Consider the following 20,406-nt stretch of genomic DNA (forward strand, 5'->3'; position numbering starts at 1 on the left):
CTCTCTCTCTCTCTCTCTCCCTCCCTCTCTCCTCTCTCTCTTCCTCTCTCTCTCTATTGTCTTTCTCACTCTCTCTACTCTACTATCTCTCTCAGTCTCTCTATTCTACTGTTTCTCTTATTTTCTCTACTCTACTGTTTCTCTCACTCTCTCTACTGCCTTTCTCACTCTCTCTACTCTACTGTTTCTCTCACTCTCTCTACTGTCTTTCTCATTCTCTCTACTGTATTGTTTCTCTCACTCTCTCTATTCTACTGTCTCTCTTACTCTCTACTGTCTCTCTCACTCTTTCTATTTTACTGTCTCTCACTCTTTCTATTCTACTGTCTCTCTCACTCTCTCTATTCTACTGTCTCTCTCTCTCTCTCTACTTTACTGTCCCTCTCTCATACACACTCTTTCTATTTTACTCTCTCTCTCTCTCTCTCTCTCTCTCTCTCTCTCTCTCTCTTTCTGTCGCGCTTGCGTGCGTTCTGGTCGTTCTCTGTTTGTCCGACGGCCGGCTTTCCCACTCGATCGTTCTAAAACCGCGCCGCCTCTGTCTACAGTTGGGCACTAATCGGCAAAGGATTATCACAGGTCAGCGGGTGTTCAACCTTCCGTATACCTATCTACCTACCACGGTTCGATACCGCGACACCCGTTCGATCATTATTAATAGTTCACTTCGTCGTCGGCGACGACAACGACGACGACGACGCCGTTGCCACCGTCGCCGAACCCTTCTCATTATGTACGTTTAAATGGACGCCGAGCGTCACGACGGCTATATCGCGCGACGCGAACGTCGGTCTTTCGGTCGTCGAGCTTTCGAACCGGTTCCCGTTGACATGACTGACAGCAACAAGTCCCGTCTGTTATCCTGCGATCACGGCGACGGTATTGCCGCGTCGACGACATTTGTACGACTCGCACGTGAAGCGGACCGATTTATTTGACGTCGTGTTTTTAGCGCGACTACGTCTCTGTCTACGTCACCGAAGTCAAAGAGAGATATCTAATAGGATTCGCGGAGATGTTGCTGATCAAGTGTCTTCACAAAGTAACGCCGCGCGAAAGCACACTTACATGTGGAAAAGAAGAAAAGTTTGGCCGGATTAACTGAATGTCTGTTGAAATATGAAGGAAACTCAGAACCAGAATTCCGGTAACTTCTCTCAGCCGGAATTTTGGCTCGTTCATATTTCATCAGGCATTTGGTTAATCCAATCAAATGCTCTCATCCGTGCGCAAACGGGACTTGTACTTTTAATAAGCTCTCGCTCTCGGGGATCGAATTTAAACAGTCGATTTCATTCGCATAACAGCCAGTCGTCTGTCTTATCTCCGAGGCATACGCGAATGAAATTTTTGAAGCGGTAACATACGTCAACTCGGGAAAATATCGCACACAGTCGAGCTTTAATGTTCATTTCATTTTGCGTTCGTACTGCCGACTCGTTCTCGACCTCTTCCAATTCGATAATCCCGCGATAAGAAATACCATTATGATATAGCACGGTCTGTTTTCTCGATCTGCATAGCGCTCGCGGTTCGACATGTACCGGATATGACGCAGGAGACACTTTCCATTTAAAATTTAAAATATGAGGGAGGGAGGGAAAGAGAAAGAGAGAGAGAGAGAGAGAGAGAGAGAGAAAGATTTATGAAGCCTTGGGATAAAATCCCTTTAGACATACAGTATGTAATAGGAGTACAGTGTATATATATATATATATATATATATATATATAAAAGTATGATAAGGAAAAGAAAAGAGAGAGAACAAATATTAATAATAAAAAAAAAAAGAAAATTTAAGCACGTATTAACAGCGCGATAAAAGACTTAACTTGAGATATGATAATGTTGACGATATAATATGTAAAATAAAAAAAATGATGCAAAAATAATTATGATAGAATAAAAAATTATGGTAAAACAAAAAAAACGAGAGAGAGAATAGAGAGAGAGGGAGAGAGAGAGAAGGAAAGAGAGAGAGAGAGAATGTGTGGACGAGTCGTGAGATAGATGAAACAGTCACGGATGACTAGGGTGAGCCGAAATGTGGAAGGTACACTGCGCCACAACTCGGTCGAACGCACGAGTTCACACAGAGAGGCGTATGCATAGAGGATACAAGTGATTCGTCAATAAAATATTCAACGCGAGCCAGCGCGCCAACGTTACTCGGCGGAATTCGTGCTGAACGTTGCGCTGGTTATCGGGCATCTTTATGTCACATCCATGCCCCTTAGCGAATTACCCTTTATCATGCACTGCCGGGCACCGGCGCATCCGGGCGAATTCGCCGTCAGCGAGAATCGCGAATCCGTGGGTGCAGGCTACAAAGGGCATAGTGGACGTGAGACCGACCTCTCGACGGACTAGCGCGCATACGGTGCAGCGCGAAATGTGTTGAGAAAACCCCGCGAGAAGGAAAGAGAGAGAGAGAGAGAGTTTTTATCGCGACTCGTAACGACATATCGGGTGCGACGTTAGATTACTCGTGATAATCCTCGCGGTTACGTTACCCGTGCATGAGTGTGTGCGCCCGTGTGCGTCGAGCTTGACGCGTTTTCCGAACGTGATAAGTCGCGAGATCCACGGCTGAGCCGACAATGTTATTTGACAGAGATAAAAGCGCGCCGGGCTTTGCGTCGCATGCGCGTGACCTCAACGCTTCCAAATTTCCGAAGCAACCTTGATGCCGATGCGACGTAAGTTTTTCGGTCTGCTGACTCAGAAAGGTGCCGTCGTCCTCGGTATCGAAGAACGTGACACAATCGTCTTCCCGGAGCTGGTCGCGCGACAGGGCCGGCTTCGAGCGCCCGTGCCACCCTGACCTCGCGAAACGGTCTCGTTTCACACAGAAAAGGAAGAAAGATGAAAGAAAGGATTGCACCAAGTGGGTCCAAACCTCTTTGTCCTTGCGTAGGAGATTCTTTTGAAAATATTCGACTTTTGTAAAACACGCCATCGTGTTTGTTGCGCGAACTGCACAATTTGCCAATAACATTTTCGACGGTTACGAGTTATCGTGTGCGTGTCATCGTGGGATTTTCCATACGGGTTTTCCGTACGAAATCGTTATTCTGTATCTTTTCAACTGCTTGTAGCTACCGCGAGAGCTTAATGGGTGACACATTCATTCAACGTGGATGAATTCTACAAAATATTTGAAGAATACATATGCATCATGACACACAGGAACACGAAGACGACGTGAGAAGCGATCCAGAAAAAGATTCGTTGAAATTGCGCCGTCTTGCGCGCTAACATCGCCGGTGAAACTCGGAACTACTCGACCGCGGCTCAGTTCCGGACGTCTCGCGCGGCGGCAGCACCGACCGAACCGCGGCGGCGTTCGCGCGACGCTACATCTGTCGGTGACACGCGGAAGCAGCAGCTGACCCGCGGCGCACAGTAGTTCTCTCGCCTTGTGGAGCTGTACTTCGTCACTTTCGCACTCGTGCGAAAGCCCCGAACGAACGAGCGAGCGGAGGAGGAGTCGCGTCGCCATCTTTAGGCACGGTTATACCCATCGGCCGTCGTCTCCGACGTCATCGCCGTCGTTCGTCGCCGACGACGCGTCGAGAGCCTCCGCCGATTCGCGGCAGCGAGCCGAGCACCGACGACTATCTCGTGCACCTGGGGGAGAGCGTGCCGCCTGCGGTGCAGCGCCGTTCGCCAACCGCGACGCGACGCGAAACGACATCGCGCGACAACGAGAGACAGGCGTCCACTAGTGTGCGTGTTCGTGTACCGAGATTCGTGCTGGGGAAACGCGAGGAAACGAGCTGTGCGCCGCGAGTAACTTCCTCGCCCGACGCGAAACATCTCTTTCTGCCTCCCTCTCTCTCTCTCTCTCCCTCATCTGTCTGTCAAGTGTCCCGCTGCCCCTCGCTCACTCGTGAGCATCACGAGGGACACCACCGCGGAGACGAGACAACTGGCGAGAACGAACGAACGAGCGGGCGGTCGGGACGTCGTCGTCGTCGCCGTCGTCGTCGAAGTGTCGCTGCGAATCTTGACTCGACACTGACATAGAGAGAAGAGAGAGAGACATACGTGTGTTGTGCATTCTTTCCTGTTTCCTGCGGTGACACTTTGCGCGTGCCAAGTGCGTCCCGCTGGACGACGGCACTCGGTGAAATTCTGTGCCGTGCGACAGTTGATTTCGAGGACAGGACCAGAGAGTGGGACGGTGAGCGCGGTGCTCGACGAGCTCGGGTAAACGAAACGTCTCCTTGCGAGGAGAGACGAGCCGTGGAGAACGGGAGGGCGCGAGAGAAAGATCCGCGAGAAACGACGGCATCGCCGCCGCCGCGGACGACAACGACGACAGGCTGGTACAATTGACAGGGAAGATGGCGCGAGCCGCGGACGAGGATCGCTGCTGACCCATTTTTTGCCGACGCGCCAAATCTCCGGGAGTCGGGAGCCTCTGGTCGAGGAACGACGGAGGAGCAGGATCACCGTCTCCCTCGTCCCCGCTGTCGCTCTCGCTCACATCGCGGTCGAGGGAGTGGAGTGCCACCGTGTGCCGTGTCGCGGAGCGTGACAGTCGTCGAGGAGTTATACACTCGGCAGCAGCGGGGAAGAAAGCCGTAGGAGAGAGCGGACTCCGGGTTGCGCCGGGAGGGTGCCCTCTCGCGCGCGCGCCTCTCCTCCTGCGTGTGCGTACATGTGTGTGTGTGTGGCCCGTTTTTCTACCGTGTGACTCGTGCGAGTGTGCGTGCTCCTCGTCGGCTCTCTACATCTCTCTTCAGAAGGATATTAATCAACCTCGCACGGCACCCGGTCGCGTGCCGCGAGGGAGAGAAAGAGAGACGTCGTCGTCGTCGTCTATTTGGTTTGAATTTCCAAAGATCTAGTCCAGTTACGGGTTAGCAGGAAGGTGGTGGATAACGCGAAAGATCCGCTCCATCGTTGTCATAGCTTGACTGAAAGACAGGCGTGTGCGGCTGTCAGCAGCAGCAGCAGTGTGCGCGTAGAAGGTGGCAAAAATTCTGAGGAGACCGGAGCTCGGCGGAGCCCTGGCAGGCTCGGCGGCGGCTGCGGACGCGGACGGATCTCGACGAAGACGCAGCAGTCTTCTGGATTACTTCGAGCCCCGTAGAGCCCTGGCCGGCTCGAGTGCCAGCGCGGCAGCTAAGATGGGCAACAATGCCGCGACCGCTAACAAGAAGGTCGACGCCGCCGAGAGCGTCAAGGAATTCCTCGACAAGGCGAAGAAGGAGTTCGAGGACAAGTGGAAGAAGAACCCAACCAACACCGCCGGGCTGGACGACTTCGAACGCATCAAGACTCTCGGTACCGGCTCGTTCGGCCGCGTCATGATCGTCCAGCACAAACCCACCAAGGAGTATTACGCCATGAAGATACTCGACAAGCAGAAGGTGGTGAAGCTGAAGCAGGTCGAGCACACGCTCAACGAGAAGAGGATACTGCAAGCGATCAGTTTCCCGTTCCTGGTGTCGTTGCGCTTCCACTTCAAAGACAACTCTTACCTGTACATGGTGCTGGAGTACGTGCCTGGTGGCGAGATGTTCAGCCACTTGCGCAAGGTCGGCCGCTTCTCGGAGCCGCACTCGCGCTTCTATGCGGCGCAGATCGTCCTCGCGTTCGAGTATCTGCACTACCTCGATCTGATCTACCGGGACCTCAAGCCGGAGAACCTGCTGATAGACTCGCAAGGCTACCTCAAGGTCACCGACTTCGGCTTCGCCAAGAGGGTGCAGGGCAGAACGTGGACTCTGTGCGGCACACCCGAGTACCTCGCGCCCGAGATCATCCTCAGCAAGGGCTACAACAAGGCGGTTGACTGGTGGGCCTTGGGTGTGCTCGTCTACGAGATGGCCGCCGGTTATCCGCCCTTCTTCGCTGACCAGCCGATCCAGATCTACGAGAAGATCGTCAGCGGGAAGCCACGCTTCCCCTCGCACTTCGGCTCCGACCTCAAGGACCTGCTGCGCAACCTGCTGCAGGTCGACCTCACCAAGAGGTACGGCAACCTCAAGGCGGGCGTCAACGACATCAAGGGCCACAAGTGGTTCGCCAGCACCGATTGGATAGCCGTCTTCCAGAAAAGAATAGAGGCGCCGTTCATACCGCGCTGCAAGGGACCAGGCGACACCAGCAACTTTGATGACTACGAGGAGGAGACTCTGAGGATCTCGCTGACCGAGAAGTGCGCCAAGGAGTTTGCCGAGTTTTGAACGCGCCGCTACCGACTGCTCGCACCGAGAGGTGGATACACGTGTCATCGTCGTCGTCGTCGTCGTCATCGCCGTCGCCGTCGTCGTCGTGGTCGTCGCGTCTCGTCGGATCGACACGCGACGACGTTCCTTCGTCATCGCCGTCGTCATGTTGGTGGTTCGCTTCTTTCGAGAGAGTAAGAGAGCGCGAGAGAATGAACGAGGGAGTTGAGATGGAGAGAAAGAAAGAAAGAAAGAGAGAGAGAGAGAGAGAGAGAGAGAGAACGATGCATGTGTGTAAGAGAGAATGTGTGTGTATGTGTACTTGCGCGCGCGCTTGTGTCGAACGAAAGCTCTCTGTCGAGAACGCGAACATAGAGCGAAGCTTTCGAGGAGGCGAGGTCTTTCTCACACGAGGCAGATTCCGACGAAGGTTGTGTGTTACCCGAGAGATAGCGGCAGAGAGCTGGAGGAGTCCGTGGTTGAGTATAGAGAGAAAGGGGAAGGTTACACGCGAATGGCATCGGCACGTGGCGATTCGCCGCGCGCTCCGTCGCGTCTCGCGACTGAACTTGTTCGTCGCACACACCTGCGGAGGGTGGAGATAAATCGCGGCGCGGAATTGACGCGGTTGACGGGATCGTTTGCGTACACCCCCCGCGTCGCTGGGCGTCCAAAAATCATCGGAGGCGTCGTAATGTTTGGTTTGTTGTCGCGTATGTAAACGTCAACACGCCAAAACATCACTTTTTACATGGAGAAATCTCTTTTTTTAGCCGGTTATTAAGTCGATTCGCGTTAACGTAATAAGAAACGGCTGTATACTATACATATACATACGTATATATATATATACATATATTTGTGTGTGTCTCTCTGCCATCCCCGTGTCTTTAATCCTCCCCTTCTCCCTCACCCAAGATAGCTTTATTATCCCCGTCGGCGGAGGAGGCCGGTGTGTAAAGTTTGTTCTCAATGATTAACTGTTATCAGCGTCGGAAATGTCACTGTACCTTGTACATATAGTCTGCCTCTCTCTCTCTTTCTCTCTCTCTCTCTCTCTCTTTCTTCGCTGTCTTGGCGTACGACGTCCTCCCTCCTCCGCTGCTTCTCTCCCTTATACGTTCTGCCTGCATCGTGTTTCCCCGCGTAGCCTCCAACCCTCCCTTGCAACCCTCGCCTCCTCTGTCCCCCGTCCATCCTCGTTTTCCTTCGCGACACACACACACACACACACACACACACACACACACACACACACACGTGATACTCGAATCGAGAGGTAGATACTACGCAACATACCGAAGAGAATCATATCGTGCATCGTTGTCTACTGTTTGTCTCTATCTTCTTTATTCGTCGAGAGAAAATGAGAGAGAATGGGTGAGAGTATGGGAGAAGAGTGTGAGCTTGCGCGAGAGAGCATGATAGGAAGAAAGAAAGAGAGAGAGAGAGAGAAAGAGAGGGTACGATTCGAGTACTCGCCGCGTGTATGATTCGTATTTATATAACTAGTCGCGACACACACACAAACACATATATATGGACACGTGCATGCACACACATACATCCACACGCATACACGATAATCCAAAGTAATATTTACATATATGAGAAACACGTTTTTTTTTCCATCGATCGCCGATGGCGGACCAATTGGAGGAGAAGACGCGCGAGCTTCTAGGTGTTCGCGGTGCGACTTGCGCGTCTCACGTGAGATATATTCCTCAACGTGTGTACGGGCAGACCGGATATGTTGTTTCGTCGAGACATTGCGTCTCGTCGAAGAACGCGATTCTTCATCAACCCCGCGCTTGTTGGATCGAACAGCGTCCGACTCTCGTTTCTCGTTATCTGCGCATTACACTAGAGGATCAGAGGCGTATGATTCTCCTACGACGTGAGATAAAAACACGAAAAGAAACGAGCGCGACGTGACACACGCATACATACGCGCGCGCGCGCGCGCGAGCATTCTTCGGGTAAGACAAACGCAAACACACGCGCGAGATACTCGCCACCTTGAATCGCGTATGAGGAAAGATGTTCGACAGCTCGGGAACAATTTAGGTAAAAGTATCACAATTCCCGGACGCGTACCTAGTCTTGGACATTTTTATTGCTCTGGTTTAAATACTCTCTGAGAAAAAGGCATGGCGGTGATAACTATACTAGATTATAGTTGTCATCTATATAGTTGTTATTACCATGTATTTTTCCCTGAGTGTGCAAATATTCACGAGAACTGTATGTAGTTATCTGTATAGCTGTATAGATCCTTTATATGGTTGTCCCAACCATCGAGCTTTAGTTGCAATAGTTATAAAATAGTCCACTAAACTATATACATTGGTTCCACGTACAAAACTCGTATAGTTATGTACAGTTGTTATCCATACAGTTGCCATTACCATGTTTTCTTCTCTGAACGTATGAATCTTCCAACTTTCAACATGGAATGCACGTACAAGTTCAATATATACGCGAATATATTGAAAAAACAATTTCGATTCGGGTAACTGAATGAAACGGGAGCCAAATGAAAAACTCGCTGACGAGAAATATTATCTCTGTTATTGTTATCGTAAACATTCGTTTGAACGTTCGTCAGCTGCTAAAACTCGGTCGCAGCAACTGAGGGCAATTGGCCGAGCAGAAATCTTCCGCAAGAATGTTTCTGTTCCTGCAACCGAGTCATTCATCTGGTCCTCACAAGTAAAAGGAAATTCAGCTTGTTTTTTCCGTGTATGCATGCATATTTTACGTCGAAAGTTTGAATATTCGTACTCAAAGACTAAAAAGCAAACACGAGTGTCCAGGACAAGGTACTCTTAATTACCTTAACATGACACGATTGCCGCGGCGCAAAGATACCCTCTCAGTGTGTCGTAACACCAATGTTACAAGAAACGCGTTATCAAGAGCGATGAGCGTGAATCTAGGTCGTTCCTTCGTAAACAGAAGGCGCGCTAGTCTCAAAGCAGTGTGTGCGCGCAAATATACTAATAATAATAATGATCGGGCGCGCGCGATCGAGAGATGTTTTCGCGCTATCATCGCCAGGCCGATAATCGCCGGCGTAAGGAAAATAAACGCGACCTTGGCTGGCGATCTCGACGAACGGAGGAAACGTGAACACCAGTGGACGGAAGAACGCGACATGTCGTAATCACGCATAATAACCAGCGCCGACGGTGCGAGTCGTCGATAGGTGTCGCGAACACGCGAACGTCGATTCGCGCCAAGATCGCTCGGTCGCGAAGGGGAAGGCAGGGGGATAGATCGAAAACGGCGAGAGGCCGCGATTGCAAGTTCGAAGATTGCATTAGCCACGCGCGAGCGATCGTCATCCCTCGGGAGGAGCGAGCCGACGGCTCTCGAGACGCGAAACACTTTCGCGCGTTGACGTCAACGGTAGGAACGAAGTTTCGTTAATGAGTAAAACGATCGTTGAGAATTGGATTGGGCACACGCCAGCCAGCGTAACCGGGATCGATTCAGCGATGGGCTATCACACACGGGCCCACACACACACACACACACACACACACACACACACACACACACACACGCGCGGGCGCGAGCGGGCGGGCGGACAATGCGGAGGAAATGCGGCACGTAAGTGCGCTGTTACGAAACTTTTAGTATTCTTTCAGCATTCGCGATGAGCCCAGCTTCGTGGCGTTGCGGCCGTCTCGACGCGAGTTTTCCACGAGTTCCGTACGAGAACCGGTTTTGTACGGGCCGCTTCGTTTACCTGCTCGCCCGAACCTTCGCGCGTTACGATTACGCGGACGAGGCCGTGAACGCGCTGTGTAACGCGCGTCGTCAAATTGCTCGAAATTACGTAAAATTTGGGACGGGGGAGGGCAAGAGGGCAAGGACTCACGCGCGACACGTGGACGACCGTTGATAAGTATCGATACCGCGCGAAACGAAAACGACGGCGTCCTCGTGATCGAGGCGAGTCATTAGTTTCGTCATGAGCAGCGCGCGATCGACGAACCGGTCGAGAGTCCGAGGAAATCCAACGACCGAGTCGCGAGGCTATGTAATTTTCTGTTAATAAAGATGCGCGGAAGGAAAGAGAGAGAGAGAGAGAGAGGGAGGGAGAGAATCTATTGCACGTGGCGCGAGTGCAATTTCGCGAATAGATTGGACAGGAGAGGGAGGAGAGAGAGAGAGAGAGAGGAGTCCCTTCCGTTTGCACAGCGTATATTTTTCTCCCTACCTCCGACACGCGAATTGTGTACACACGCTGCTCCGTGTTCGTTTGCGCACGTCGCGGCGTTACGGATGAATTAGAATGCGCGAGAGAGGAAACGGCACACGGGGGCGCGCGAAATGAGTCGAGCACTTGGCGCGATTTTCAGGATAACGAGAACTTGGCCGGCGCGGTGGGCAATCGCGCTCCTGTTTATATGTTTCTAGAAATAATCGAGGCGTGTTGGGAATAATAGAGCGGAGCCGTTTTTGGACGAGCTGCGTCAACGCGATGGTTCCGCCGGCTCTATTTCTACGACCGTTGTCTAAATACAGCACAGCCAGCGGAGGGGGAGAGAGATAGGGAGATAGAGAGAGAAGAGGTTGCGACACTCTCATGTATATTTATTTTTATTCTGTACATATTTATTTAATTTTTATTTTAAGAATTTTTGTACATACTGTTTATATCACGTCGTCTATCAACGGGAAAATTTACCTTACGAACAAAAAGAAAAAAAAGAAATAAATTTTCCTACATATAAGGATAACGATTCTTTCGAATTGAAACCTACTTCCCCTCGAAGCGAAACTAATATTAACCCTCCGCGTACACACAATTATGGTAAATGGAGGAGAGAATCTTGTGAGAGAATTATCAAAGGAGAAGAGAAAAGAGTTTTTCTATTGGATCAAGAATTCCTTCGAGTTCGACACTTGCTCTTATCGAAACAAAATTTATTAACCTTCTACTTGTAACAATGCGCGGAATTACTTGAACTTTCGAGGTGATTTCTGAAGGCTACACCTACTCACTTTTTCTTGCAAGACTTGCAATCAACGCTCGCGGTATTTAGTCTCAGAAGTATGAATAATTAAATCTGGAAAAAAAGGAACGCGTTATCAGTAATACTAAAATACTTACTAAATCAACTTTTGCATCGGATTCGGGGAAATTTCAAAATAGTTCAAATCCGTTTGCAGATTTAGATTTTATTGCGCTACTATCTTATAGCTGAGATTTTTTTACGTTTCTGGAAAAAGACGTGTTCAAAAATATTTTGACTGTTAAAATAATTATATGGTGATTCAAAGTTGCCCGACGGACCTAGATTGCGTTAGGTCTCAAAAATCTCGAAAATGTGTCCCAAAAGACGCGGAGAGTTAAAAAGAAAAGTGTTGCAACCTTTTACCTGCCGACTATACACGATTGCAGTGAGCGAATGGACGAGTTGGGCACTGCGATTGCGGCGTTTTTTATATTTTCTCGCTTTCTCGTGCTTATTTCTTTCTTGGCCGAGTACCTTTGTTATTCTTAGTTTCTTTAACTCTAGAATTTTCTCTGAACAATTAAGTCTTACCCGGACCAACTCTTCAAACTTTATCGACTTTAAAAACACGTGTTTTATTGGTTTATTATAACTTTTTTCAGCACCTCATTGAGTCGCAAAAATTAATAGATTTATTTTCTCTGATATTTTCTGTCTTTATAAAAAAAAATCGAATTTTGATAATTTTTTCGGAAGTTATGGGCAAATGAAAATGCGCTGGGTAAAATTTATCTCGTGTTTAGAGTTTATGTAACGTTTGAATGTTTAGAGTTCTAGAGTTATATATATACACACAGAGTGTCTTACAACCACCGTAAGATATTTTAATAGCGTATTCTGAAGATAAAGTAGAGTCGTAAATCCTAATACAAAAATGTCGAGGCTACAATAGTTTTTAAATTATAACCGATTAAAGATTACCAGTAATATCGCGTAGAATTCGCGCGCACAGGTTCGTAGTTATATAACACGCACATCGTTTTATTATTTGTTATCGACTTCACAATTAATATTGATTTTTACTACACAGCTGATTCCTAAAACACATTAATAATTATTATTGCTAGAATTATTATATTTAATAGTTTCACATTTGAGGAACAAGGATTTTATATATTTTTGACATGAAAATAATTATGGAAATTAATCATAAAAATACGATTTATACTATTTCACTTCTCATAAAACGTAAAAAATATAAAAATAATAATAAATTATTTTCCATGATTACTTTTCAGGTCAAAAACGCAAAAATCCTTGTTTTAAGTATAAAACTATTAAATTTAATAATTATAATAATAACAATAATAATTATTAATGTTTTCAGGAATCAGCTGTGTAGTAAAAATTAATATGAACTGTGAAGTCGATAACAAATGTTATAACGATGTGTGTGCTACATAACTACGGGCTTGAATTCGCGTGAATTCTACGCGATATTACTGGTAATTTTTTATCGATTATAATTCAAAAATTATTGTAGTCTTGACATTCTTATATTAGGATTTTTAACTCTACTTTATCTTCAGAATACGCTATTAAAATATCTTACGGTGGTTGTGAGACATCCTGCATATCGTGCGAGTTCTTCGTTGGTCTCCTTTGATTAATCGATTCTGTCGTAAATACTATGAAAAAATTACGACAACGCATCTTTTGCGACTCGACTCTGCGTAGCAGGTTCTCGCACGTGCGATATCGATTACGGACACTTCATGTATTTTATTTCATTGTAAATCGATTGTAAATACCGCGAATTATAGAAGGCTCATGCCGCAATTGAACTCGTATCGGCTTCCACGCCGATAATTCTGACTTTGTGAAAGAGATCATCCGCTTTTTTGCCGACTCGATTCGCGGCGGACGGATTTGCGATATCGCAATCTGATGCCTCGAAATTGAGCTCGATACAATTTACTCATACTTTAACTCTGTTGATGCCCGAAGTTTCTTTTTTTACTTTCCTTAGCATCAAAATAGGTTATATTATAATATCAAAATAATTTAGAATATCAAAATAATTAAGCGAGTAAATTGTATCATTAAAATTAAACTTACTTTGCTAATTTAGCTCCTGCTGCGTTATAGAATTCAAGGTTTAACATAGGGCTAAAATTTTGACTTGGCAACTCGCTATATATTTTATTTAGAAAAATATCTACGACGGTCCGTCGCGTTTCGCTACTTGTCGAACGGTAGATTTCCTTCTGTCTTTATTGTTTTTATTCTTTTGATTATTCGCCGCCGCTGCACAATTATCGGCCACCAAGAACACTTGCACTTTCAGAGATATCGATGGCATTGTCAATAACGATCTCAGGCATCTCCTGATAGTTGGCCATCGCGTTCTGCTTCTCGTTCCGCGATCGGGGCTTCGACAATGCCCCGGGACCTGCAATATTCGCCGCGCAAAATGGCGCGTACCGTTAACTCGCATGCCTGTGTTACTCTTGTGCAAACATTGCGACACTTCACTCGCCTCGGAATCCAGCGAGAACTCGCGTTCTTTCGCGCAACCCATTCGCCGATCGATGCGTCTCTAAAGCCGCGCTCCGCCGCAGTTTAATTCGCTCTCTCAACTCGTTCCCGTTCCTCCCTTTATTCGATTAACCTTACGGTAGTCGCGGATACCTGCGAGATGCTGAACGTTTTGGTGCGGCACAAAGATTAGAGATACGCGCCGTATTTCTCTCCCCCACCTTCTTATCAAAAATAACTATCAAAAATTGTTAATAGTGATACAAGACTATTTTTTAAGGATATTAGTTTCTTTCTAATTGATAAAATGTTTAAAGAAAATTTCACTTTTCTTCCATAAAAACGCGCGACTAACGAAAGGTTAAGGGTTAAAGACGATTAGGGAAGTCAGTCCAAGGATTATGTTGGCTACACGTTTGGTTCACGTATTTATTGTGAAAGTGATAATAGAAAAAGGATCGAAAATATTCTTTTCACGGATACTTTTCTATGTTCTAAAAATAACATTTTGCGATCTTCTTGCCGTTGTTGTTCTCACAATCAATACATGAACAAAACCCATCATGATCTTTGGGCTGTTCCTTATATACGTTCCTTATGTACGTTACGTCGCGACTTTTGTTCGACAGACGCTTCGTAGTCTCCCCGAGGGCGATTAGTCCCAGTCCGATCTCAAAATTAGAGTAATCATTCATATGGCGGACGTGTACCGCGCGTACAATTTTTCCATCTTCGGTGCGCGAACGGCGAGATGACATCGAGACACTCCCCTTAATAACATCACGCGAGCTTCGTCGCGAGTAACTGGGTTGAGACCTAGACGTCATATGTTGCGGGCGCAGACACCTAGCTGCCTCGTGGAGATTGCAATTCGCTTGCATTGTGTGCCGGGAGACGCGTGACCTCGCGGGATGATCCACGAGCGTTCGCGTTCGCGATCGCGTTCACGAGATGAACTCGTGTCACGTGCGAATCGTATTATCGCCGTAAATATTACGGGGGAATTGTATTCAAATATTCTTCGAGAGAAGAGAACAGGAAATATGACCATTAGACACAAAACGGTGTGCTTGGTTAACCAGATCTCCCAGCTCTAAATCCGGGATATTTCATGAATGTGCAGATGGGAAATCACTGAAAATTATATATTTACATATATATATATATGTGAAACAATACTTATAGACATATGAACAATAATTTAACAACAATGAAAGCCCGTGTACAATAAATATAAAAATTGTTTACCTTCTTTAAAATTAAAAAGAAGAAGAAGCAAAGCTGCATTTGCCAGAGCTATGCATTTTCATGAGAACGTCTTTTTTGTCAGAAGGATTTTTAGAATCCTTAAAACTGGAGTAAATCGGGACAATTTGACCGAAGCCGAAAATGGGACATTTGGTCATTTCAAGTTGGGCCAAATCTGGATGTGCCAACCAGATTCAATATTGAGTCGTTCGATACTAAATATTCGTATTTATAAAGACCAAAACCATAAGGATGTCCAGAGTTAGATGCCAGGGTTATTAGTGGTCCAGGCATTGAACCACTACTTTTATCTTAAATGTATCGCTCGTGATCTCTCAGAAAAGCGACATTTTGCGCACGACGATAGGAGCGTCATTAGTTATTATCGCATTCGCAGGACTTAGCGGAAGGCAATATCGACGTCTCTGAGGGGTTTCACGTCGAAACAGGCATAAACGAACTCTAAAGATGTTGACTAGGATCCGCATTAATAGTTGTCACCTGAAATTCGTCTCATGTGAGAGACTCAGATTTTCATTCAGAGTTAGGTCCAAGTTTTCGCAGTTGCGTCATATAACACATATGACATTGATATCCGTAATCACATTTCGCCCGTAAAACTCTCATCTGACTCCGAACTGAGATCTGAATATCTCACTTGAGAGACAAGTTTCAAGCAGTGACTGTTTAATATACGCCTGAAATATCGCCCGGAGGATTGGACGGACGAGAAAATTCGCCCCGTCATGCAAACGCACACCGATCTGCAAAAAAAAATCGAGCATCATCTTTTTTGCCTGGCATCTGTCGCGCTTCTTACCTGTCGCATCGCGCCGGCGATGCATTTTCTCGGAAAAATCTCTGATCCAGAAAGATACCGGTATTCCCCGCGAGTTCTGCTGATATACATAAACCTCCTCGCGATGTTGTCCTCGAGACTCTTGCGCTAGTGTGCTTCAGAGTCGTGAGTCGCTTCTGATTAACGAGACAGCTCGATCACGAGCGCGGGTGTAAGGGAAGAGCTGGCGATTATCGGCACCTTTAATCGTGAAGCGCACGATCACTTCATCCGGGTGATTATGGTGGTTACGTTAATGTTTTATCGTCGACGTCGCACGATAAATAGAGCATACGTCCGCGGGGCAAGGTGGAATTATCGTCGCTTTCTCTCTCTCTCTCTCTCTCTCTCTCTCTCTCTCTCGTCGTCGCGCGCTCGATAAGGATTTTCGTTGTCCTTTCTTGGTGAGGTATCCCGACCATTTGCGGCCGCAAGATAATGTGATATCGATCCGGCTCGTCGCGATATTAAGAACGGTTTCCGCAGGGACACAATGGGAACGTAGGCGCGTCGCATTGCAGCACGATGAAATGGGTGTCCGTCCCGTCATGCGACTGACCGATCGATCGAGATTAGCGGAAAATTTATTCCATTAATTCGCGCCCGGTATAATCTCGCGATTTCATCTTTCATGAACGACACACGAGAGACGCATACCGGTCTCTACATATCGTCATATAAACAGTTTCACTATATAGTTCGCACATACTCGGAGAAAGATACTTGTGGTGGCAATTGTACGAGTCTTTCTTATTATGCAGTTAACTCTTTAAACGATACGTTCGGAGAAGTTTCGTGATATCAAATGTTAAATTTGATTTACTTAAACTACTATTCTTTTTTTAACTCACAATCAATACAAATTAGAAATATTTTGTATTTTTTTTTTTTCAAAACTTCTCAAAGAAAATAATAAAGGGAAAAGAAATCTATATAAATATGTTTATTAAGAAAAAAAAGAAAATCTCGTTCTCACGCAGTTATCTTAATAAATATTTAGTTTAATAAATTATTTTGCACAGCTATTACAACTAACTGGTTACGAGAATTACAGAATATACAGTTCTTATAATTGTTCAGGTTATTGCAATAATTACGAAATTATTGATTAAATTATGTACATTAATTCTATATGCAAACTTCATACAATTCCAACAACTTATATAGTTGCCATCATCATGTCTTTTTCTCCGAGTGCACATCTCCGATGTTTATAGCTCATCTCTGTCCGAAATATACGAAATCGCACTCTCTTCGATAACGTGTCGCTCCACGTGTGAAGCAAAAATGCCCAAGGCTAAGCGATTCCACGGTAAATGCATGATAAAGTGTAGCGACATATAATCGCGTAAGAATTTTTTATACACTGCTTCGCGGCGCGCATTTATTTCTCCGCGGATATGTTCGCAATCGACCGATCATGGCGACGAAATCGAGTGCTGCGGGACGTGTGTCACGTGAAATATATATAGGTATGTGTGTGTGTGTGTGTATCCCATATTATCATTAAATATCGAAATGAAAGGTAATAGAAGTCAAGCCGAGACGAGAAGTCTTTTGCCATTTTTTATACGAGCAATAGTTAACGAGTTATTGATTAAGTTTGATGCTTAGCGCGCTCTATATACAACTCGTTGACTATAGCTCGTATTAAAAATATGGTAAAGGACTTTTCGTTTCAGTTTGACTTTTACCATCTGTTAATTCAATATTTGACGGTCGATATGGGATAACCTGTATATTATGGCTGAATTTAACGCTCGTCTCTGGTTTTCCAATTGGCGCCACGTGGCTCAAAGGGTTGTTGCACTTGCAAGGGAAGCTTTAACCGAACGCCCGCCACTCGCGGGCGTTTTCTGTAAATATTAGCGTTAGGTAACCAGAATAGTGTCATAGTGTTCACCGCAGTGTGGCTCTCCTCCGGGAGCGATTTTTTCCATCCCCCGAATACCTTCGCGCTTGTCGGCTTAAGCGCTGGTCGCACCGACGCCGGTTTTCTCGCGGATTTCACATCTCAGGCTCGTCCAATCTCTTGGGTTTGACTTAACCCGACCCTCTGCCTCTCCAACAAAGATCCGTGCTTTCGACGCGCGTTCGACACACTGTACGCTGCGTTTCCAAATGTTATTTATGTCTAATACGAGAATAGTGTACGATGTCGACGAGAGAAGCGAATTTCTTTAATTACGCGAATGACTGAGTATGTAATTTGTAAACGTGGAAATATGTACGTGTCGAGAATATGCAGCGAGCAATAACCGAACGCTACGGGTTAGACTCGAGCGGGATTGGGAGACCCGTAGGGTCACCTTCCTCTCTTATCTCCGTCTCCTTTCTTCTTTTCTGTCTATCGATGCGTCTAAGCTGAACTAGAATCTCCGGAAAAAGGGACGACAAATCGATAGAAACGAGACTCGACCTGTTGACTTTCCTTGCTCTCAGCCCCTGGTCGCGTTGATGCGACCGGCGTTCCTCAGACGTGACTCATAAGCGCTCTGAAGAGAGAGAGAGAGAGAGAGAGAGAAAGAGAAAGAGAGAGAGAAAGAGAAATAATTACGCTTGTTCGCACGCGCTTGTCACGCGCACGGCCGAAACAACACGAAGATAGGCGCACAGGGACAATACAACACGCGCGTACCTGCGAATTTCCTTCGACTTCCGTTGTATATTACTTGTCCCCGCAATTACTTTGAAATTCAGTGTTGTTCGTACCTCACGTACAGATGTACAAGTGTCGTCCTATTTATACGTAGTTTATTCCTCGGTCCAGCGATCGATCGTTACGCAATCGCCGTATGTGCACGCATGTGTGCCGTACGTGTACACTCACGCATGCACGTACGCACGCATGGACGTATACGTGTGAACACACACACACACACACACACACACACACACACACACACAGGCAGACCATGCATGCATACATACGCACGCACGCATACACGCACGCATTGCGCAAAACACGCGCGGGTCTGTGCGGATATTCTCGCCAGCGTATCGGGATGTTCTTCTTCTCTCTCGTCGAAGAAATTCGCAAATTGCACGAGCGAACGCACGCACGCATACGCGCCGCCTGCTGCCTTTATTATAATACTTCGTCTCTTGACTGCGTCTATTGTCTCCCCATATCCGCCCGCGACCTCGTGCAGGCGTTTATTGAATTGAGCCGACGAAAGAATTGGTCTCGAAGCGCATTTACATCGGAATCAATGGCAGCGAGCTGGGCCGGGGCGTTCTTTGCGGCGCGACTTCCGTAAACTGCAATATTGAGAGAATAACTATATATATTTCCTAGATTCTCCTAGATAGCTATTTAACAATGAACACTGTATTTTTTGGCACATGCAATATCGGTAGTAAGGACACGTTAGAAGCGACCGATTTGCTCGAACGGAATCGTCGTATTGTCGTCCAACACCCTCCTCGAAAATGTCCTTCGTGAAGTTGGCACCCTGCACGGAGAAAATATGTATGTTCTAATTTCTGTCATATAAATTCTTTTCAATTTCGTCACGTTACAGTTGCAGAACTCTTGATAATTTACAGCAATTGTCTTGCTGAATTAGTGAAGAAATGACACTTTGACAAGATTCCAAGTTGAAACGACTTCTTTGAAGATTCAAGTAGTAAGTTGATACTTCATATTTCTCAAGTGTCATTTTTGAATCTAATGCGACGAAACTATTGCCGCAATTTATTCGGCTCAATCCAGGGCCCGTGTTAATAGTGATTGAAGTTCCTCTCGAGCGAGATACTCACAGATCAGAGTTTGAGTTGAAAGTTTTTCGGTTGAAACGCTATTACAGGTGTAATGTCACATATATCACATAAATTAACGGACAATTTTGGATCTAACTATGAATAAGAATCCGAGTATCTCACGCGGGACGGGTGTCGAGTGACGACTATTAATATGGCCCTAGGACTCGGTTGTAAACAGAAATCGCGGTGCCGAAGAGCGAGGTGCCAACTTCTCTCTCCTCCGCTGTTCTTCTCTTCTCTTCTCTTCTCGACTCGTCCTCGGCGGCCGATCGAAAGAGAAGGAGAAGCAGAACGCAACGCGCGAAGGTCCCCGCGCTCTCATGTACCTCGTCGTCGTCGGCGACTCGTGTCGTCACGCGACTCCACGACGCCGATCGGTTATTACACGCCGAGCGCGATCGCGCCGCGACGCACACAAAATGCGCGGCTCGGCCGAGCACGGATTTCGCGCGTCGCCGCCGTCCTATATATCGTCGTCGTCCCACTTCGAAAACGCCTCTCTTCCGCATTGATCCGTTCAATCTCACCCTCTCCTGCCCCCTCTCACTCCCCCGCGCCGTGTCACGCGCGTCGCGCCGGATTAAATCGCGCGCGTGGAAAAGTGTTTCCCTCCTCTCTCCGCCCGGCGTCCTCTTGCGGTTTCTCCGCGGTTCTCCCACATTTTCCTCTGCTTCTGCTTCGCGAGGAAGCCTCTCGGAGGGCCTCTGCCTTCGTGAGAGCGTCATTCCCGCGATGCGTAAACCCCCGCGATTGAATTATTTACTAAAGATCGCGCTCTCTCGAAATGGGGGAAGAAGTGAGGGAGGGAGAGAGACGTTTTTGGGAATACATATATGTCGCACGCGCCCCCTCCTCCCCCCCCCCC

The 20,406-nt window shown here is 47.0% G+C and overlaps 1 protein-coding gene across 1 annotated transcript; it reads left to right on the forward strand.

The window, feature by feature from the left end:
• The first annotated feature begins 4,028 nt into the window (after positions 1-4,028).
• On the forward strand, positions 4,029-19,209 carry LOC116843566 (cAMP-dependent protein kinase catalytic subunit 1). Its single transcript, XM_032814034.1, has one exon. It carries the CDS (start codon positions 5,139-5,141, stop codon positions 6,198-6,200), a length of 1,062 nt encoding a protein of 353 aa, XP_032669925.1. The 5' UTR covers positions 4,029-5,138; the 3' UTR covers positions 6,201-19,209.
• Positions 19,210-20,406: the final 1,197 nt, after the last annotated feature.

Source organism: Odontomachus brunneus, unplaced genomic scaffold (genome assembly GCF_010583005.1).
Source record: "Odontomachus brunneus isolate Ranch 3 - 2012 unplaced genomic scaffold, Obru_v1 Obru_scaffold_033, whole genome shotgun sequence".
Taxonomy (NCBI): Eukaryota; Metazoa; Arthropoda; class Insecta; order Hymenoptera; family Formicidae; genus Odontomachus; species Odontomachus brunneus.